This window comes from Furipterus horrens, unplaced genomic scaffold (genome assembly GCF_987537825.1).
Source record: "Furipterus horrens unplaced genomic scaffold, mFurHor1.1.pri manual_scaffold_3, whole genome shotgun sequence".
In the NCBI taxonomy this organism is placed as follows: Eukaryota; Metazoa; Chordata; class Mammalia; order Chiroptera; family Furipteridae; genus Furipterus; species Furipterus horrens.
The window spans coordinates 178400865-178424399 of record NW_028327173.1 but is presented as its reverse complement, the minus strand read 5'-3'; the positions used below and the strand labels follow the sequence as shown (position 1 = coordinate 178424399).

The 23535-nt window shown below is 40.8% G+C and overlaps 1 protein-coding gene and 1 pseudogene across 1 annotated transcript; one reads left to right on the top strand and one right to left on the bottom strand.

Moving 5' to 3' along the window:
- The first annotated feature begins 4107 nt into the window (after window positions 1-4107).
- LOC150016842 (small ribosomal subunit protein uS13 pseudogene) lies at window positions 4108-5786 on the top strand (annotated as a pseudogene).
- Window positions 5787-12790: 7004 nt separating this feature from the next.
- On the bottom strand, window positions 12791-22692 carry DACT1 (dishevelled binding antagonist of beta catenin 1). Its single transcript, XM_090272062.1, has 4 exons — window positions 22162-22692; window positions 19909-20041; window positions 18889-19044; window positions 12791-15634 (listed from the first exon to the last, which is right to left on the bottom strand). The coding sequence occupies exons 1-4, from the start codon at window positions 22507-22509 to the stop codon at window positions 13842-13844; spliced, it is 2430 nt and encodes an 809-aa protein (XP_090128188.1). The 5' UTR covers window positions 22510-22692; the 3' UTR covers window positions 12791-13841.
- Window positions 22693-23535: the final 843 nt, after the last annotated feature.

The following is a 23535-nucleotide window of genomic DNA, read 5'->3' as shown; positions in this document are numbered from 1 at the left end:
GAAAGGGAAGGACAAACCCTCCACAGAGCATCTCAGGTACAGTTGGTGGGTAGGCCAGGAGATGCTGGGTCCTGAATAGAAACAAAATAATTTTCCATCATGAGAGGAGTGGCTAAATAAATTCTAGAACACCACAATAAAATGTTATGTGACCATTAAAATGCTGATTAGAAAGACTATGGTAATCAGAAAAAAATACTTGACTATTACCAAGTATGTAGTTTATGTACATATAGTACATACATACATATGGACAACAGTGTGGTGATTGCAGGGAGAAGGAGGTGTAAGGGGGCTAAATGTTGATGGAAAAATACAATAAAAAATTAAAAATAAATAAACAGACATGAAGATAAGTAGTTGCAATCTTCATACATATATACCAGATATAAGGCTTAGACCACAAGAAAATAGCTAAACCAAGGGACCATGCATGATTGCTAAGGGGTTACTGGGAACACTACACTAGAAAATTTCAGGGAGACGTGTTCTAAGTATAATAATAGGATAGTCTACCCAACAGTATTAATATTATTATGACCTATGGTTTAGAATAGCACTGTCCAATAGAAATATAATGTAACCCACAAATGTGAGCCATCTAAGTATGTATAAATTTTCTAATAAAAAGTAAAAATAAATAGAAAAAAATTACTTGACTACTGCCAAGTACAGTACATAGGATTATGTACATATAGTATGATGTTATGTACATATGTAATATGTATATATCATTGGCGGCGGCGGCGGCGGCAGCCGTCCGTCTCGAGAGACGATGGTGTAGCTTCTTAAGAGTCTATCTGCACCGCCGAGAATGGCTGTGCAGTCCAACTCGGGAGTGACACGGTATCTGTCTCCTCCTGTGTTGAATCGACATCTTGTGATGATGCTGAAGTGTCCTCTCCAGTGAAGCTGAAGCTATAGAGCCTGGGCAGGGTGATATGGAGGGTCTGCTGTTGCCCATGCAGCAGACCCTATGTATATATATATTTATATGAAAACATACATATATACTTACATATACATCTGCATGGTATATACATATATAAAAGTATATATGTATATTTGTATATCATACATATGTATGTATACACATATATGATACCAACTTCGGCATGTGCATAGAAAAAATACTCGGAGGAACCACATCAAAATGATAATAATTGTTTGATTAGAAAGATAAAATAATGGTAATTTGCCTTTTTTCTCTATTTGTTAAGTTTTATTTAATGTGTAGGTTTTAAATAACTTTTATATTTAAAAACTTGGTTGTGAGGACAAAAAAAAATTAGGCATATTTATCTAAATGTTATAGTGCTACTCTTCCAGAAATTTGTTTCTCAAGAATAAAATATGTGCGCCTTAGGCAATGAGCCATATTTTCAGCCTCCTAAATCCTTTCCCCAAATATCAACTGATGAGATTCCAGAGAAAGAATGTTCCTCCTTTGGACTAGTTTTGACTCTTCGGGAATAAATTTAACTCTTTCCTGACATGGGATATCATTTAGGGGACAATATTAAAAAACAAAACAAAACAAAACTTGTTTATGGGATACATGCTTAATGGTTAGCAATTAAGTGTGGTCCTTTCCAAAGGTTCTACCTTGCTCTCAATGTAAACTTTATTTACACTTTATGTAAAGTAATACAAGAGGAAGTAAAATGTTACAAATATAAGTATTATTACATTCGTCATATTATATATACTTTTTTCATTCCTATTATGAACTTTTTGACAGAATGACTGTCATTTCAGTCCCTGAATTCCCAAGAGCACAAGTTCACCTGTGATTTTGGAACCTCTACAGCTGTGATAAGATCACTTAATCTATTAACAGATTGATCACATGATTGTCAATACTGACCATTGAATCCTCTAAATCAAATCAATTCAAGCAAATATTTAGAATATTATCCTTAGCTGCCAAAGATTGATGTTAAATTTAATTTTAAAAAAGTTTTTAAAGTTCTTCTAAAGAGTTTGGGAAATGTAAATGTGGATTGGGTATTATATAAAATGAAAATACATGGAAAGGTGGAGACCCTTGACTTTAAAAATCAAGTGGCAAAATAGTAAGTAAGGTGTGATCCCATTCTAGGAACAAATATATGCATGCATAACTGGAAGGAGATCTGGGATCAAACACAATGAAGAGTTGCAAGAATTATCTCTGGATAATAAAAACAGTGATTTTATATTCTTATTTTTTGCTTATTTGTATTTTAATTTTCTATAATACACATATACTGTGTTTATAATAGTAAAAGATCATTTTAAATTTTAATCAAAGCTCCCCTTCAATATAAAAATAGGCCTGTGCATTTCCTGGTGTATGTATGATATTCAGAATAAAATGCCAGAATTCACTAGAAAGCCAGAAATGTGGGAATAGCCTCCTCTTAAGTAAGGAATATAAATTCAAAGAGCTCTCATGGGAAAAAGTTGCTCTTGCAAGATTCCCTGTCCAAATTTGCCAGTTCAAAGACTTAATACATGTGCACAAGATTTGGATAAATAGATTTTAGGGTTGTTTACCAAAACCAAATTCATATTCTCATTATTTTGATATAACCCACCATTAACCACAGTCTCCCAGTGAAAATCTCCAGGCCTCCACTCAGCATCCTTGCACCTGTCGACAGCATTCCCTCTAAAATATAACAGCTGGCTGAACTAGTGATACTAGACTTTTTAAAATATATTTTGGTAACCCTGAAATATTCATCTGTTATAGTTAAACAGATGAATAAAGGTAAATTATTCATTGACCGCTTCAGCTGTAATGATTCCAAAGCAGCTGTTATTTACCTGGGCAACGGTCCTCAAATTAAAATAATTCTCTGAGTCAGCTCTGGGCTCCATGCTGCTTCTCCTTATGTTTAACAGATAAGTTGTAGCAGCTCCAAAAAACCACGGTGGGCCAAGGAGTAAATAACCATTTTCAAAAGTGTAATTATGTACTGTATTTGTATCATAATCAGATATGATGATCAGGTAAATAATTAAAAGTGACAGGGCTGAAACTAAACAAAGTGACTCCTAAGGAAACAAAAGGCACTTTTAGTCCACCTTTCAAGCAGTATACATGTGCAGAGAATGTTATTTTTTCTTTGCCCCAAAAGAAAGAAGTGTATAGAAATAATTATATAGCTCCGTTCTACCCTCAAAATTAAAGGGTTGCATCTAGAAGAAAGTAAAATAAAATTGTGCCAATCTTAAACACACAGCCTCTTACACATTGATAAAGGATTTTCTTGTTTAAAATGACTCTTACTATTGCATGAGATTTTGAAACCAGAACACAGAAAGCCTGTGTTGTTGGGGGGAGGGGGGAGTAGTGGCGGAGTCTGGGGGAAGCACATGACTGGCTCACCTGCAGAACTCTGCTGGGTCTTTGAATTCTCTCCCTGTGAAAAATAAATGAGTCCGTGGATTCTGGTTCTGCCATCACAGTGTGAGCCCACCAAAGCCTACTGATTACAACTGAGAACTTTAACAAAAATGTGGAGAGAATGAACTACCTAAGGGCTGAGAAAGTAAAACGCTGATGGATTGGAAGGGTCCCTTTTCTTTTTCTCTTGTCTTACACAGCTTTATCCTGAGAGTAGGTCCCAGTGTGAGAGCAGTGTTTGCTATAAGCGGTTAAAATTTCAAAATAAATATGTCTTTCTAGCCCAGCGGTTCTCAACCTGTGGGTCGCGACCCCTTCACAGGGGTCGCCTAAGACCATTGGAAAACACATATATAATTACATATTGTTTTTGTGATTAATCACTATGCTTTAATTATGTTCAATTTGTAACAATGAAAATACATCCTGCATATCAGATATTTACATTACGATTCATAACAGTAGCAAAATTACAGTTATGAAGTAGCAACGAAAATAATCTTATGGTTGGGGGTCCCCACAACATGAGGAACTGTATTAAAGGGTCATGGCATTAGGAAGGTTGAGAACCACTGTTCTAGCCAGAGGAACCAGGAATGTTGACCCTGTGAGGTGGAGTGTGTGGGTTAAGTCCCAGGGGAGAAAGAAATAGACAAAGGGGTCCCCTAATTTTGTGTATGAACTCTCGGTTCAATCTACTATCTGAGCCAAGCATGCAAGGTACAGACTCAAACCAGCATAGAAAAGGCTTTGAGATATTTTTAAGTGAGATATGAACTACCTGTACAAGTCTCAGACTAACCCCTGAATTATGCATGTGCGGGACAGACACAAAGTGGCACAACAAAGACACATAATTGAACGAAGATGTAAACCACTGACCACTAAGGGGAAAAAAGAACTTAGGGTCAGAGCCTTACTGGGTTGACTGCCTGCTAAAGCAAAAACATCAACTTTCTCCTAAGGATTATGAAAGGACTCAGAACCTATGCAACATTACACTGACAATGTTCAGGATACAATTTGAAATTACTTGACGACCAAAGAAACAAGAAAATATGACCAATCCTCAAGAGGAAAACAATAGACAGATGTTAACCTCAAGATGACCTAAACGTTGAAACTACCACACAAAGACTTTAAAAGAGCTACTGCAAATATGATCCATGAGGTAAAGGAAAACATATTGGAAATAAATGAAAAGATAGAAATTCTCAACAGAGAAATCAAAACTACCCCAAAAAATTCCAATTGGAAATCTTAGTACAGAAAAATACAGTATCTGAAAAAAGTTTTAAATTCACTGGATGTTCTTCCACAGGAGCCACTGGGGCTGCCACTGTGTCTTGAGTGATCCGCAAGACATCCCAGCACTTTGTGTGAGTACTCAACACCAATGTCCATGGGCAGCGGAAAGTAGCCTTTGCCATCACTGTAATGAACAGCATGAGGTGAAGATATGCTTCGTGGTGTTGAGGAAAGCAGACATCGACCTCACCAAGAGGGCAGGAGAGCCCACTGAGGATGAATGGGAACGTGTCATCACCATGGTGCAGAATCCACTCCAGTACAAAATCCCAAACTGGTTCCTGAACAGACAGAAGGACATGAAGGATCCAAAATACAGCCAGGTTGTGGATAGTGCTCTGGACAACTTCTGTGAAGACCTGGAGCAGCTGAAGAAAACTCAGTTTCACAGAGGGCTGCACCACTTCTGGGGTCTTCGCAATTGAGACCAGCACACCAAGGGCTACTGGAGTCGCATTGTGGGTGTGTCCAAGAAAAAAAAAATCCGTAGGCCTTGTCTGTTAATAAATAGTTCATACACACACACACACACACACACACTCACACAAATCACTATGTGGACTCAATAGCAGAATGTAAAGGAAAATGAAGATGGATCAATAGAAATTATCCAAATTGAAGAACAGAAATAAAAAATTGAAATAAAAATGGACAATGTTTTCCAGACCTTTAAAACAATATCAACAAGCCTAGGATTGTAATTCTACAAAACAATTACTATTAAAATACAATATGAATTGTATCCTTACATACATACCACCAGCAAACAATTAGAAAATGAAATTTTCAAAACTTCTATTTACAGTATCACCAAAGTCCTAAAATAGTTAGGAATAAAATAACAAAAGGTGACCAAAACGTCTATATTAAAGACTACAAAACATTGCTAAAAAAAGTTAAAGAAGATTTAAATAAATGGAAAGACACAGTATACTCATGGGTTGAAAGACATTATTTCTAAAATGATAACATCTCTAATAGAGACCCATACACCATATGATACCAATAAAAATTTCAGCAGGGCTTTGTTGTTGTTATTGTTTTCATAGAAATTGACAAGCTGATTATGAAGTTTGTACGATAATGCAAAGGATCTAGAATAATTTAAGGAAATAAGAAGAAAGAGAAAAGCAAAGTTGGAGGACTTGCTCTGATTTCAATACTTACTAGAAAGCTACAAAAATAATTTTATATTAGTGAAGAAATAGGCATATGAATTGTATTCTTTTTTTTTTTTTTCTTTACAAAGGTGCCAAATCAGAGGGGAAAGTCATTTCAACAAATAGTATGTCAACTGAATATCTGTTTGGAAAACTGAATATCTATCCTTACTTCACGTCCTACTCCCAAATTAACTCAGAATGGGTCACTGACCTATAGGTAAACCAAAAACCATAAAACTTTTAGAATAAAGCATAAGAGAAAATCTTTGCAACCTTGGATTAGGTGAAGGTTTCCTAGATGAAACATCAAAATCACAAATCATAAAAGAAAAAATAGGATATTGAACTTGATCAAAATTTAAAACTTTTGTTCTTTAGAAGGCACCATTAAGAAAGTGAAAAGACAGATCACAGAGAAAAAATATTCACAATATGTCTCAAAGGACTTTTACGTGATATTTATAAAAGAAACTTACAATTCAATAATCAGAAGCCTAAAACCCAATTTTTTAAATAGACAAACCATTTGAATAGGCACTTCACCAAAAAAGACACACAGATGGCCAATAAGCACATGCAAAGATGTTCAACATCTTATTCACCAGTGAAATTCAAATTAAAGCCACAGTGAGATACCATTACACATCCATTAGTTGGCTAAAATTAAAAAGGCTGAGCATGCCAAATTATAGCGAAAACATGGAGCAACTGAAACTCTTATACATTTCTGGTAGGAATGTAAAATGGTATAGTTTGGAATATATGATTTGCAATTTCCAGAAAAAGTTAAACACACACCTACCATAAGACCAAGGCATTCTACTCCTAAGTATTTACCTAAGAGATACAGAGATATTTTCCGCACAAAGACCTGTGCATGAAGGCTCTTCACAACTTTATTTTTTAACAGCCACAAACTGGAAAAACCCAAGTGTCCATCAACAAATGAATGGGATAAACGAATTGTTATATATCTATACAAAGGAATACAAGTCAGCAATAAAAAGGAATAAACTACTGAGACATAAAACAACATGGACAAATCTAGAAATCACTATGCAGAATGAAAAAGTCAAGTAAAAATGAGGACACACTGTTTAATTCCGTTTATATAGAATTATAGAAAATACAAAGTAATCTATAGTGGCAGAAAGCAGATCAGTGGTGGCCTGGGGACATGGGGTGGAGGGAGAAAGAGATTACAAAGGGCCTCAAGGAAACTTATAAGAGTAATGAAAATGTTTGTCATATTGATTATAGTGCTTACATAGGTGTATACATATGTCAAAACAGATCACAGTGTACAGCTCAAATATGTACATTTTATTTCGTCTCAATAAAATTGTACAAAAAAAAAAGAGGGGAATAGAACTATCCAGTTTATAGGCAAAGGCAATGGATGGGTAGTTCAATGATTTCTTTCTAGCTATATGGTGATCTAGATAACCTAATCATCTCACTGTAAAACATTTAGAAATTATGCATAAACAATTAACAAACGTTCTCTTGTGTATATTGACTTAACTGGAAAGAAAGGCACCTAAGTTAGGCCTACCCTTGGAGAGCAGGAGGAGAGACTGCTGGTCCCTTCCTTAAGCAAGAGGCTTTGGTATAAACAGACACTTAGGGACAAGGACTTGGCCCTCACAGGATAGGATTTGAAACTGAGACTCCCACATTGCTGAGAGCACCGAAGAACTACACCGTCAGTGGAAGATTGGTCCAGGAAACAAAAACCCACTTGCTGGCCCAGGATGAATATAAGGAAGCTCATTTGCCTTGGGAAAGGTCTCCTCTGAAAATGTAAACACAGCCTATCCTCCTGTGGGTTTAGAACTTGAATTTATACTACCTCTGTAGTCAGGTAACCCCAAAGTAAAGAAATTAACTTAAAAGGTGGTCCAGCCTGGAGGTCCCCTTGAGGCACCTGGCAGAAACCAACACAGAGCGTCTCCCTATGGCAAAATCCTTAGTCAAGCCTCACAGGATTCTGCTGAAGTGGACTCTTAATATGACCGAAATAACAAAACACTTAAGAAAACTATAGAAAGGCAATATGTGTGCAAGTGTATAGCACTTTTGTTGCTAAATATTAGAATTCTTCTAAACAGGGTAAACAAGTAACCCAAAAATCTGGTGCCTTTTTTCCAAGGAAATACTTGAAACCCCATTAAAAAAGAATTGGGGTCTGGTCAAAATGGAGGTGTAGGTAAACATGGCTCGCCTCCTCATACAACCACAGAAAAAATTACAACTAGACTACAAAACAAATATCACCCTGAATTGTCAGAATTTGAGCTGTATGGAAGTCCGACAACCAAGGAATTAAAGAAGCCACATTCATCCAGATGGGTGGGGGGTGGAGAAGCACAGAGACATGGAATGGGTGGTCCCACACCCAAGTGTGGTGGGATAAAAATCAGGAGCAAGGGGTCCCAGCCCCACATCAGACCACCCAGCCCAGGATTCCAGTACTAGGAAAATAAGTCCCCATAACTTCTGGCTATAAAACAAGTGGAGGCTGGGGAGGCAGAAGAAACTGTGGGATTCTCAGTAGTCTCATCTCAAAAGACTTAGGACTGAAGCAGATTCACTCCCTCTGGGCTTCAGCAGTGGGGCAACAGCTGGAAGGGTACCAGTGGCATATGGGGAGAAAGTGAAGTGTCTGGTATCAGGGCGAGTACAAGGGGACAGCTTCCTCCCAGACAAAACTCCAGAGGCCAGGCAGTGGCATTGTTCCCATTCTGAGCCCTCCCACACAGAGCAACAGGGCAGTGACAATATATTGGAGTCTCCACCAAACTGGTTCACACAAATTGCCCCACCCTGGTGATTACCTAAGGCTCTGCCCGCATCTAACTTACTGGTACATTTTTCTACAGCAGGTCACGCTACTAAGAAAGTAAGTCACAGCAGCTCTACCTAATACATAGAAACACACACAGGGAAGCTGTCAAAATGAGGAGACAAAGAAATATGGCCCAAATGAAAAAAAAAATAGAACAAAATTCCAGAAGAACTATACAAAATGGAGATAAGCAATCTATCAGACGAAGAGTTCAAAACACTGGTTATCAGGATGTTCAATGAACTTATTGGGTAGTTCAACAGCATAAAAAACACCCAGGCCAGAATGAAGGTTACATTAAGTGAAATAAAAAAAAATTTACAGGGAACCAACACTGGAGTGGATGAAGCTGAGAATCAAATCAATGATTTGGAACATAAGGAAGGGCAGCAAGAAGAGAAAAGTATCCAAAAAAAACAAGAATAGGCTAAGAAGCCGCTGGGACAACTTCAAACATACCAACATTTGCGTAATGGTGCCAGAAAGAGAAGAAAAAGAGCAAGAAATGGGAAATTTATTTGAAAAAATAATGAAAGAAAACTTCCCTAATTTGGCGAAGGAAATAGACATACAAGTCCAGGAAGGACAGAGGGTCCCAAACAAGTTAGACCCAAAGAGGATCACACCAAGACACAGCATAATTAAAGTGCCAAAGATTAAAGATAAAGAGAAAATCTTAAAAGCAGCAAGAGAAAAGCAGAGTTACCTACAAAGGAATTCCCATAAGGCTGTCAGCTGGTTTCTGAAAAGGAACTTTGCAGGCTAGAAGGAGCTGGCAAGTATTCGAAGTGATGAAAAGCAAAGACCTACAACCTAGATTACTCTATCTAGTTAAGTATCATTTAGAATGGAAGGGCATATAAAGTGCTTCCCAAACAAGGTAAAGCTAAAGGAGTTCATCATCACCAAGCCATTATTATATGAAATGTTAAAGGGACTTATTTAAGAAAAAGATCAAAACTATGAACATTAAAATGGCAATAAATTCACAAGTATCAACAACTGAATCTAAAAAACAAACTAAGCAAACAAGCAGAACAGAAACAGAATCATAGATATGGAGATCATATGGAAGGTTATCAGCTGGGAGGGGGAAGGGGGAGAATGGAGGAAAAGGTGCAGGGATTAACTACAAATTGGTACATACATAATAGACAGTGGGATGTTAAGAACAGTATAGGAAATGAAGTAGCCAAAGAACTTATATGCATGACCCATGGACATGAACAAAGGTGGGGGGGTGACTGCCGGAGGGGGGCACCTGGTGGAGGGGGGCAAAGGGAAAATTGGGATAACTGTAATAGCATAATCAAAATGTTTTAAAAAAGAATTGGGAATTATATCCACTATTACAAGTCCATGAGATGAAGGATGCAAGTTACAGAATAAAATACATATAGAGACTTCATTTTGATGAACAAATGCAAAAGTTATATATTTGTATGTGAATATAACAGAGTATGGAAATAAATACACAAAACTTACTGAACAGCAGGATTTAAGGATGGGAAAGAGTTTAAACACCTGTGTATTGTTCAGATAAATTTCTTCCTTTTTTTGACAATGAGCACTTGTAATTTATTTAAAGGGAAATATTTTAAACAGCTCTTTTGTTTGTAACAATAGCAGCTATTTGTCATTGAAAATAATGGACAAAATCCAAATTTCTAAGTGCAGCACAACTGTTAGCTACCGAGGACAAAAACCCAGGGTTGTTAGGAAAAAATCCTGTTTTTCATACTTCTCATCTGGCATTGTTACCTAAAATGTAATTATTCAGAAGATGGCTTCCAGAAAGTGTCCCCTTCTGAGAATATTCATTGAGAACAACTTGGAAATGATTCAGGAACTGACTGCAGGTCACAGTTGCCCTACACAATAAACTTTATAGCCTGCCCCCAAAGAGAATGGATCACAGCATCAGAAAAGATGGTGAGATCACCCCTCACTTGCACTTGGCTTAATCAGGTAATCAGAGAAATTCTAGTCAAAGCAGGATGGCTAATTGCGAATAAAAACATAGATACTAAAAGACACAACTCTACATTCTGGAGAACTGAGATGTCTTACTAAAAAGATGTCTTGCTCCTGGCAGGGTAGCTCAGTTGGTTAGAGCATTGTCCCAATGTGCCAGAGTAGTGAGCCGGATCTCCAGTCAGGGCACAAACAAGAAGCGACCAATGAATGCATAAATAAGTGGAACAAATCGATGTTTATCTCCCTCTCTCCCTTTGTTTCTCTCTGAAAACTCAATAAAATTTTGTAAAAATTTAAGATGTCTTATTAAAAAATGGATGTCTTCTTGAAAAAAAAGGCTTACCTTTATAAGCAGAGGGGAAATAATTTACTGCCTTCTACAGTTAAAAGGCTTCTTGGAGATGAGATATATAAAGTATAGGAAAAGAAAAAAATTTCCAGGACCGAATCAAAAAAAAGATAGTTAAGAGATTTGTGTTGCACTGAAATTTGGCATTTGCAATTTAGCATCTGAAAATTTCATTTTAATTGAGTACATATCATAATAAATATATGCATTACAAGACTGAACTGATTCTATAGTTTCTTTTTAACAAAATTTATCCTCCCACTGGCCAAATTTCAGACATGTTGAGCATAAAAATAAAAATTAAAAAAAAAAAAAAAAAAACAGTAACTGTAGGTGATTGTAAGATATCAAATGAAAGAAATCCATGAGTTCATAGTGAAATTCAAAAAAGAGAAAAGGAATAGTAAGAAAAACCATCTGTTGTAGACTGTCAGCTAATAAAGATAGAAGGTCGGGACAACTGTAATAGAAAAACAATAAACCAAAAATTAAAAAATAAATATATAAGATAAAATGGTTGTCATCAAAGACAAAAAATAAATAAATAAAGTAGAAGGAAAGATGCTTAGAAAACTACCATTTTGCATTCCCAAGGCAGTAACTGACTCAGGCCAAGATCAGCAATGTAAGCATTTGTGAAGAAGATAGCCACACAGCACCAAATATTCACCCACAAATACCAAACATTTGTAAAGAGGCAAAAAACAAACGTTATAATGAAAAATTCTGCTTACCAACTTAGCCAAGTAATAGAAGAGCAATCTGATTATTATGTTCTTTGATGTGAAGCAAAATAAATACATGAGATCACTAGTAAAATCTTCTTGCCAAGAATGGTTAAACTGAATCCATTAAAACCTTTCACAATTTACAGGAAATAGAGAAACTAGATATTAAGACAACATAAGGAAACAACCAAATCCAGAACGGGGGCCCTTCTACAAAACAACTGTTGACTTTAAAACGAATGTCATAAAACACTTTTTTTTTAAGTTAAGACCATTCTAGATTAAATAGAGATCTACAACCAAATACAATGCATACATTGATTGAATCCTGGTTGGGGGAAAGAGGGAAGGGGCTATTAAAAATTATTAAAACAAACTGGAAATTTTGAAAAGATTAAATATTTGATATTAAGAATTGTCGTCAATTTCCCTGGGTGTGTGTGTCATGATATTGGGGTTATACAAATCTTCTTGTCCTTACGAAATACATGCTTACATTTTTAAAGATGAAATACCATGACGCCTAAAATTTAAAGTTTTACAGCTGTGTGGTAGGAAGAGGGAAGACTGCCAAAATCTGTCTTTGACCAACTAAACCAGCAATACAGTTTAAGCTAAAAAATACATAGTAAAGCAAGAATGGCAAAATGTTAGCAATAGCTGAGTCTAGGTGGTGTCTATACAGGTGTTTATTGTTCTATCCTTTCAACTTTTCCATGTTATAAATATTTTCTACTAAAAAGTTGAGATGAGGGAACTCTCAGAAATATTTTCCTTAAACATTTATCAAATGTATCTCAAATTTTAAAGAAGTACCATACTAAAGAAGTAGTTTGCTTTTCCTCCTGCTTACCATCCACTTGAAGAAAGGTCTTAAATCCTACCTTAATTATTGCAAATGATATTCAAATGCTAGAATAGGCCTAATATAAATTCCCCAAAAAATCAGTACAAGATTTATAGGTGTAAACATCTGTTTTTATACGCAAATAACAAACTTAACAGCAGTAAAACAAACCGTTTATTACAGCATAAAATGTTATATTAAATTTACACAATGATATATAAAAGCACATACTGTTTATATCATACAGTAATTTAACATCAACAGGAATATCAAAACAAATACTACTCATGCACAAAACATGCATATATCAGTATTTTAAAAAGCAATTGAACACAATACTGTTTACCAAAAACTTTTTTAAGCCCTTTCAGATAGGGTCAGTGGTCCAATCTGGACTGGATTGCACTAACATGTTTGGGCCAATGCTTAGGTGGCACAGTGCTCAGTAGAGCAAATTTGGGTTTGGAATCACGCCACAGTTATTTCATTAGGAGTAAATTTCATCCAAAGGCAAGTCCTCCAAGGGAGGAATGGTTCGATCTGTTGCAAATTAGGGAGGAAGAAAGAGGCATCAAAAGGTTGGGTAAATGGCCCTAGAAATGATTACTGTAACCAGGGCTTAGGCACCAAGTGTGGCAAAGTTTAGTGAATCCCTTAAGGTATTACCGACCTCCCTGTTTAGGGAATCGTTTTCAAGTTCTGAGTCCAGTAAACCAAACAGTTCTGAGAAGATAAGATGGGGTATAATTGAGAAATGAAGTCTGTATAAAAAAATTACAGAAAACGAACACTGTCCTTCATACCTACTTCACACAATTACGTGACGCCCTCATGGAGACACTGCGCTAAAGAACCACGAAGCAAATGTATGTCCTGTAATTCCATCTACCTGACCTTCAGATCAGTAGGTCTCTCATCCCAATAAGACCTGAACATCAAAACCTGTGCCTTCACAGATGCTCAGGAAATTTAAAATAAAAATCAGCTGATACCACAATAATTCATTTACTATCACCACCAGTAAAACCTTAATATTTACTTCTAACCAGCAAAACATTCTTTATCTTCCATTAAAGGCACTAGTGTCCATATATAATGGCAACATAATTTACTTCGGTTTTATCTTAACAAAAGGAAAACATCCCACCAAATTATTACACACAAAAAAATAAGACACCAGCTTTCCTTCAGTCACTAGAAAAAAACTTTTTACACCCATGATATGACTCAAACGGTGGTCATCAGCTTCAAAGAGCCAGAGCGAAAGCGGAGGATTTTCTTCTTGAGGTTATGCGAAGCCTTAATTTTGACAAAGGTTTTGGTAGGGTTGTGAAGGTCTGGGGCTGTGACAGTCTGAATCGGAAGCGTCTGGACGAACTGGGACCAAATTAGGCCCCCGCTTTCCTCTGAGTCACTGGTGCTGGTGCTCTCCCCTGCAAAGTCGCCCTCGCTCACGCTGGACTCGCTGTCCCCAAAGCAGTTGGTGGTGTAGTTGCTCTGCTCGTCCTCACTGGTGTCCACCACGGTGGAGTGGAAGAGGGACTCGCACTCGGCCGAGTACTCAGAGTCGCTGGCCACGTAGGCGTAGGGGCTGGTGTAGGGCAGCGCCACCGCAGCCGGGTACAGGCCTGCGTTCTCCCGCCGGGCGCGCCGGGCGCGCCGTAGGGCTTCTTCGTAGGAGATCTCGGCAGCCGACCTCCACCGCCGCGAGTCGGTTCGCTTGTGCTTGGGCTTGGCCACCACCGCCTCCCGGCCGTGGCCATGCGCCCTGCTCCCGGCCCGGTGCGCAGTTCCCAGCGGCCGGCTGGGGAGACCTGCCTCGGCCTGGCCGCCTCCACTCCTCTTCCCCTTGGCCGAGGCCTTCCTGAGTTTCTTATTTGTATCCACGTCGTCAGGGAACCGACACTTCTTGCTAGCCAGCCGGGTTTTCTCCCTCACGGTGGGCAAGGCACCATCCGGGCCATGGAGAGCCTGGGCCCGATGCTTCAGGGCGGAGCCCCTGGGGACCGCAGCTGTCCGGGTGCCCCGGTGCGGCCGGGCGCCTGGCTGCTGCCCAGGAACGAAGTGCGCCTTAACCAGAGGCCCTTCCTCCAGGCTTTGAGAAGAAGAGCCCTCGCTTTTGAAATCCAGGGCTGGCCGCTCTTCCACTGGGAAAGCTGGGGACAGTGGTGCTGGAGGGGCAGGAGGGGGCCCAGCCGGAGGGAGGGCCTGCAGGCTGTTTTTCTGTGACATCTTTTTCAGTGGCTGGACAACTTTGTTCTCCTGCAGCAGGGCGATGACTCTCCCAGGACTCTCTTTTGGAGAGGCAGCTGGGTTAGGGTTAATCTGACCACTTTCTTTAGGGGCCTCCCCTGTAACAGCAGAGGGACACCGAGCCTGTTCCTGGGAGGCTGGCTTGGCATTTTGGGGCAAATGCTTACTTTGAAGTTCAGGAACAGCGCCTGGCAAAGAGCCCTCTGGCAGGGGCAACCTCTTGCTTTCCAGTGGTTCCACCTTTGATTCTTTTGACCACTGCTTCAGTGGGGAGAATGTCCCATTGTCCAAAGATGAGATTCCACCAGAAGGCAAAGGCGCCTGTTTAGAATTCTTAAGGTTCCCACTATTGCCCTGTGAGATGCCCCCAGTCACTCTGACACAAACGCTGCCATTCCTCAGAAGCCCCTTCGTGAGGTCAACATTCACACTGGTTCTTGGTTTGTTGGTCCTTACAGGGTGTGTTTTTTTCTGGACCAAGCTCAGAATGTAGCCATCCATTTTCTTACTGGATGAAGGATGGGGAGCAGACCACAAACTGCTTGGAGATGGTAAGGAAGTGTCTGTCTTGACCGTATCCAGCTCAGATCCGACACAAATGTCATTGGCATGGTTACCCAGCCTCTCCTCTTCCCTCGAGGGGTTGCCCGTCAAGCAAAGGAGAAACATTGGGCTCTGCACGGCCACCGCGTGGAGTGGACTGGGGTAGCGATAGACATCATTTCCATTTTTAGACACCAAATCACACTGGTACTTGGGATTCACATCTGCAATGACACCAAGGGGATTAAATTTTGATGTGGAAGGGAAAGAACAAACTACCTCTGAGGCCTGGTCTTCACAGTGGCCCTCTGTATAGTCCAACCATCCTATGAGATCTGAAAAACATTTAAAGGTATACTCTGAAGGAATGAACTGGTCAGCTCCAGCTTGACTCTGGCCGATTTCTAAGGAGACAAATTCATGAGTAGAGAGACAGAATGCCAAAGAATCAACAAATATTTCATGAGCTACTCTACTATTTTACATACAGTGCAGAATACTACAGAAGGGAAAAAATATTTAACAAGAAAATTTTAACAAGATATGATGCGCCTCTGAAGGAAAAATATTCAGGAAAATGCTTTCAAACTACTGAATAATACAGGGAAACACTTTAAGGGGTAGTAAAAATCATGATATAATACTACACTATGATTATATTTTATTAAGATTGTATAGATGTAAAGAAAAACGTCTGAGATAAAACACACCCAGATGCTAACTGTAGCATTTCAGTGTGGTGAGAAAGTAAGTGGTTTATTTTCTTCTTTGTTTTCTATTTTTCAAATTTTCAATAAATATGTACTACATTTATAACTGAAAAATAAATGTTTTCCGAGTCATTCTTTCTCTAGGCTACTTTCCCCTTTGTTCTGTTCTGGCTTCCTTTAAAAATACTTTAGATAAATTATTCACTCTATGGGCTTTCTCCTCATTTTGTATTTTTTAAACCTTAACGACATCTCTTCGAATGTAACTGTCAATTGAAAGGTCAGGGAAATTAAACAAATTTAAATAATAATCACCTTATACTTTTAATAGTGACATTAACAAATAAAATGCGTGTTCTTTAAATAAGAATGAATTCTTAATAAAAGTTTTAAAAGACTTAGTGGTATTAATGAATCTATTTTCCACATCTCAAAAAAATGTAGATGCCAAAATACAATGAAATCAAGTTTTCTTGCTTAAATGATTTTGATCTCTTATCTCAGTGAATTATTGTAAATTTAAAATCCCTTTAATGACCTTCAATTAGAGAAAATTGAAGTTTTCATCACTATTTTGTCCTTCGTTATATTTACTTACTCAATATTGAAAACCTACTGTATGCCATAGTCTATGTTAGTTTTTTAAGGGAAAGTTTTATGAATTTCTGTGATAATTAGCAGTCTCAGGGAATATATAGTCTAGACCCAGAAATAACATGATTCATTTATAAAGAAATGATCATTATAATATAAACTGCCATGTCCCCAGCCCTCTACCTCCACTCCCAATAAATAGCTTCTTGTAAAAAGAAAACTTTCTTGCTAATATCCTTATCCATCCCTCCTCCTCTACTACCCCTGAGGCCTATCTATCTGCTTTGCCTAAAGCTGCATTAACTCACACTCACCATTCTTCCCTTTTTCCTACTTAGAGTTAAGGAACAAGCCAGACATCCCAGCCCCCAAGGCACAGCCCAACTGTCTCAATTCTGTGAAGATGTGGCATTTGGTAGAGGGGTCTGTCTTCCACGAAAACCTATACCAAAGTGTCTTTAATAGGTTTTTAAGTTTCCCTCTGAAACCAGATCTGCAGAGTGAAGGGGAGCAATTACCAACGAACTTGAGGCCCAGACACTCTATACACTGATCTGTCCTTCCCTAAATGATTGCTGCTGACAACACACACTATACAAGTAGAGAGACACCAGCCAATTAGCAGCTTCAGCTATTTGGGGCTATGTTTTCATTGCCTGGACTTTAAAATTCAGGCTTACACCCAGGTGGAGAACACAGACACACCAGGAGTGGAGTGACTTGTGACAGCGCCTACAGCTCCTCTAATGCCCGTATTTCCCTCTGCTCTTCGGAGGAATCAAATGAAGCAGAGCTAAGGAAGGAGTCCTGAGTTACAGCAACAACTCTGCCATTCAGCAGAGGAGGAGCCTCTGAAAAAGTGTATGAAGACCAAATTTCTCCTCTTTTCGAGGAAAAGGTTTAACACAACAACTTCCAAATTCCCTTGGTGTTGTGTGATGGAAAAACATGGACTTGGCAGTTAGTCCCGAGCTTGAATCTCGCCTTTGCCACTCACTAGCTATTTAGCCTTAAACAAATTACCTAACCCAACCTTACTAGGCCTCCTTTTTTGATACCAAGAAAAATGGAGTTAACAACACCCGCACCTTGCAGAACTGTTGGGAGGACTCAAAGGAGATAAACGTATGCAGATCCTCCAGTACAGTGCATGACACACGGCAGAAATGCAGAAACTCTTCCAGTATCAACAATAGCATGATTCTCTCAAGGGGTAATTGCAAGGACAGCCCCAAATGAGGGACAATGGCACATGGCCTAAGGCAATCTCATGCTACCCACCTGCTAAAAGGAGAGCTGTCATCATACAAAGTATCCTGGAGAACATGGAAGAGCCACTGCTCCCTGAAGTGCCAAGCAGCCCTCCACCAAGCTGATATATTTAACCTAATGTAAGCTTTAGCTTTGAATGATTAAAGAAAGAAGAAAATAGATCCAAAGTGGTTTTCAAAAGAAAATGCAAACAAGTTAAAGCCTAACAAAGCCTGATAAGCAAAGGCTCAGAAACAGAGTTCAAGACCTATAATATTGAGACAAGATTTCTAAAGATAAAACTGAATATAAAGCCAAATGGCACCCAAAGAGGACTAGAATAGTAGGCATCTTGGTTCTAGACACAACTGGGGCACTAAATGCAACAAGTTAATCAAAGTCTCAGTGCTTTTATTTTTCATTTTCATCAGCAGAAGGCGTTGAAGCTACTCAACCTTTAGGGAATTTTCAAATTAAAAAAACTGTATATTAATTCTAGGCCCTGGCTAGGTAGCTCCATTGGTTGGAGCAACATCCCAGTACACCAAGGTTGTGGGTTCAATCTCTGGTCAAGGCACATAACAGGAAGCAATCAATGAATGCATGAATCAGTGGGATGATATTTCCCCCCATCCCCATCTTCTCTTTAAAAAACTCAATAAATAAAAAAATATTTTAGCCCTGGCTTGTGTGGCTCAGTGGATTGAGCACTGGCCTGAGAACTGAAGGCTTGCTGGTCTGATCTGCCATCAGAGCACATGCCTGGGTTGGGGGCCAGGTCCCCAGTTAGGGGTGTGTGAGAAGCAACCAATCAATGTTCCTCTCCTCCCCCTCTTTCTTCCTCCATTCTCTTCTCTCTAAAAATTAATGAATAAAATCTTTAAAAAATTTTTTTAATGTATACTAATTCTAAAAAGGCTTACCTGCAGATTTGGGGCAACTATCTGAGATAGTCAAGGTTGCTTCCAAGGGGCTGCAAAAGCAGGTGCTGGAATGACAACTGGATAAACACTCACTGAAGACCGAGTTAGAGGAATTGGAAAGGGATCCTGAAGCCCCATCACTGAGCTCATAAAACCCTACAAATAAAAACACCATTTGGAATTAAGATCATGTCATACAATAATACATATTTGTGCTAAAAAGGAAAAGGAATAATCATCAAGAAAAGGTAGGAAAAGGAGGCTTTTGGGAAGGGAGCAAGTTTGGATCTAGGGACTTGGTATCCTGATTTTATGGTTTTATTTCAAGCAATCCTTAGAAAAAGCAAACTATGGGTACATTTCAAAGTTACTCTCACGGTCAAATTGACCTTCTTCGACTCAAGGAAAGAGACTTAGATGTGTCAAAGCCTCAACATTATCATGACTGTCTCAGAAAGAATAATTTAAAGAGGAAACTAATCTATTTAAAGAGCCAAATGGCTTTTTTAAAAGAAAAAAAAAAAACTTTGAAGTAATCTCAGGAAGTTGAAGTGTGACTAATTTTCTAGCCCAGTTCTGACTTTCTCAAGTTTCAAAGGAGGACTGCTCTTCCAGAAATTTGAATAGCAAGCTTTTATTTTTAAACTCAGGGGACTCCAGTCAGAGCAATCTCATTATTAAAAATTCTGTATCAAGGAACTAGTATAAATGACCCATGGACATGGATAACAGGGTGGAGATTGTGCGAGTGGGAGTGGGGTGGCTTGGGGGGGGGGCAGTGGAGAGCAATGGGAAAAATGGGACAACTGTAATAGAATTTATTTTTAAAGAAACTAAAAATTTTTTTAAATAAAAATAAAGATAAAATTTTGTAGTCTGGTTTTAGTTCCCTCTCACACAACTGAATGACAGGCACTGGAAACAAACTCCATTGCCATTTGGAGGTCTGGGAATGTTGAGCACAAGGGCCAAGGGAGAGCTCCTGAGTGCAGAATGCTGTCCTTGCGTTCCCACACTCACCTGAGCTGGGCCGGCTGTCTGTCTCCAGGTGCTCTTCAGATGTCTTTTCTACATCTAGTCTCAGGTCACTTATCTGCTTGTCAAGTTCTTGCAACTGATTCAACAAACCAGCATCTCTTCTCCTCAAACAATTCTGATTAGGAAGAAATGGAGAAAGGAAAAATGAACACATTTTGGTGACAAAGAACTAGAAAGTCTGCACTAAATCTTCAAATCACCATCTAAAGAGTTCACTAAATATTTCAAGACCAAAATTTTACTGGATGACCTGAAATAAAGGAAAACATCAAGTATATGTCGTATGTTTAATTCTACTTTCTCACATTTTGTGGTGATATAGTTTCTTCGTAAAAACAATTCTTGCTTTTAGTTTCAACTAATGTATACAAACTTACTTTTTATAGTTAAGGATAACAAAAATAATCCACTGAGATTTTATACAATCTGTGTGGAGCCAATTTTTTAAAAAACAGTACTTAACAGTAGACTCTTTTAATTTGAAGTCAGAGTGTAACAGATTTCCTATACTCTTACTTAGGTGAGATTTGCTGGCCAAATGTCCTGCAGAGCTTTGTTTTCTATTAGCTGCTTTGTGGAGTTTAATCATTCTTAGGACCTTTGAAAGTGAGAAACTAATACTAATAGCCAGTGCCAAGTAAAATGTGAGCTGGCAGAATTCAAAACCCTCAAGGGAAGGTCCATCAAGATTTGAACTCAACTCGGGTTTCCAAGGGTGACAGATCTGCAGTGCTAACTCACACCGCCACCTAGCGCTTCCTATTGCTGGGGGGTGGGGGGGAGGAGAAAAAAAAAAACAAAAAACCTCAAAAGGCATCTGGTTCAAATCACAAATGCAAAGTCTACCAATGAAAATAGTACCACAAACACTGACTGGACTGGAATTCTCTTGACATGCTGCCTTACTCCCCTCCAGGGGACAACAGGAATGTGCCACTTACAATCCTGAGATTCATAAAGACAAAAAGGTGCTATTGTATGACAATGCATAAAATGTCAATGACCAGGCAGAGCCGGCAATAATTGGCTCAAATCAATGTTACATACACATCTGGTCTCCCACCAATGCAACACAGTAAAATGCCAAAACAGAGGTATTACACAAACCATGATGTATATATATATCCTTACAAAATAGATGCATATGAATTACTACTCCTCTTGTCTGTCCTTTGACTTAAAAAGCTTGGGCATAAATCATATGCTTGTTTTGCTAGGATGAGTTTCTTCAGGAAAAACGAACCTAACAAGTGAAATCACTTTGATGCTCAAAAGAGAGAAATTATCTGAAAAAAGATAATCCAAGAAAACACTTGACAACCACAGAACATCAGGGCATTCCTTACTGTAGGAGGGACGTTATCTAGCATGTGTCTAGTTTCAGATAGTATCACAGGGTCTGATAAGTCTCCCCCCCCCCCCCGCCCCGGCCCCCCGCGGCTGTTGCTTTCAAAACTACATTTTTTGAGGTCACAGAAACAAAGCTGCCGCCATCATTCTGAGGCGGAGGTCAAAAGCTGTTCACCGATACATTAAGCGCCCAAGTTCTTTTCCTTCCCCATTAATGAAGATGACAGACTGACAGAGGCGCTAGCAGAAATCTAGTAACATAAACGCTGCCTGAGAGCAGCTGCCCTCTTCTCCCACCTCCACCACCAGTCTCAGGGAGCAGTCCCTGTAAAACATGAGAGGAGGGGTCACTTTCTCCAGCCAAATTTCCATCAGTTGCGTCTCTTCTAGCTGCCTTGTACAAAGGGCTTCTATTTGAAATTAAGCAGCAGCCCAAGTAAAAGCTGGCACGCTGGGGAGAGCCCAGGGAGGGGCAGGGCTCCTACGTGCGATTCCGGGTAATCGTAAAATTCAGCATTGGACAGTTAACCACGCCACAGGCCCCCTCCTCGGCTTTTGTCCCCTCTCGGCGGGAGGGCATGAAGCTAAGACGACCTCCAAATGAAATGGCATTTTAAATGAGGGGTTTGCAAACCTTCGGGGAGAGGGCATGCATTCATTCGTCTAACTGGAGTGATGAAGGGTTAAAACCAGGCCACTTGAAGAATCCCGAGGAGAGGGCAGCCACCCGCCCCTCACCTGACACAAAGCGGGCACACGCAGAAACGGGGCTCAAGGAGAGCGGGTGTCCCGGAAACCTCGAAATTTCCCCAGCCAGAGGTATCCTGGCGCCGACCCCAGATTACCTGCCGGACCCCCACCCGTCCACCTCCAGACACGACCTACCAATTGCTTCCGCAGCAGCAAAATGTTCTCCTCCAAGAACTTCTCCTCCAGGCGGCTCCGCTGCGCCGCCGCTTCCCCCGGCAGCTCCCCGGCACGGGGCGCGGCTCTGCCCGCGCCCCCAGAGCCGCGCAGGGCGCCCCTGACCAGTAGCTCCTGGCGCTGGCGCAGGTACTCCAGCTCCGCCAACCCGGCCAGCGTGGCCTCCTGCCGCTCCCGGGTGCGCTGCCGCTCCGTGTCTGCCTCGCCCTTCTCCCGCCAGCGCCCCTCGGGTTCCGCCGCGCGCTGCTCGCCCCGGGCCGGCGCCTGCGGCTCCAGGTCCTTCGCCGTCCCGGCCGAACTCGGCTTCATGGCCCCCAGCCCTGCAGCGACGAGCGCCCGTCACCTCAGCCGGGCCGTCCAGGCGGAGGAGCCGGGCGCTTAGAGCTGCGGCCGCGAGCTCATGCTGCCCGGCAGCGGGGTACAACGGCGGGGACGTCAGCCAGGAGCGCTCAGTGCCCACGGGGTGCAGCCGTCCGGCCCGAGCGGCGCCGTCCGCTGCGCTGCGCTGCGCTGCGACGCGCGTCGCCCACCGCGGCCCCACAGCTGATAACGCCCTGCCTGGCGCTACGTCACGCGCGGCGGCCGGGTAAACCCCCGCCTGGCGCCCGCCTCCTCGCGCCGGCCCCTCGGCTCCGAGGCCCACTCCCCCCGACTTCCCTCTAGACTGTCAGGAGCGCTGCGCGCGCTCAGCGCCAGCCTCCTCTCCGCTCAGCCCTCCCCGCTCCTCCCTCTCTCCTCCCCCGCTCTTCCCGCGGGTCTCCTCGCCCCTTTTTCGAGTTTCCTGCACCCAATTTTTGCCTCGCTCCTTATTGGTTCTTTCACACCGCTCAAAGCAAGGAGCGAGCACCTCGGGCCCCAGCATCCTGTTACAGCCAGCCTCGCGGCAGGGTCCGCGGAGGGACGCCGCAGCTGGGCTCCCCAGAGAACTTTCTGAAACTCAACCGAGTGGCTGCACACCATCTTAACCCTTTCCCCCGATGGCCCCCGTCACATCCACGGAGGCTGCATTAGATTTTCTCACCTTACCAAGCAAGGTGCTACGAGTGCATTCAATGACAACTGCTGTAGGGTTGGTTTTGGGACTCCGGTTCGTGAAGGCAAGGACTCCAAAGCACAATACAACGTTCTAAAACTGTTCAACTCTTAGTTTTGTTACTGTTTTGGTTTTCTAACGGAAGGCATTTAAAACCAGGCAGAAAGATATCGCTGTATAGCCAGCGTTGCATCCCTTCTTTCACAAGCTCCGGGTTTCCGTGTGCGCGCACCTGTGTGAGTTTTTATATTGTTACTTAGTCTGCACTCGGGAGAGCTCTGTCTGAGTCTGAAACCAGACTG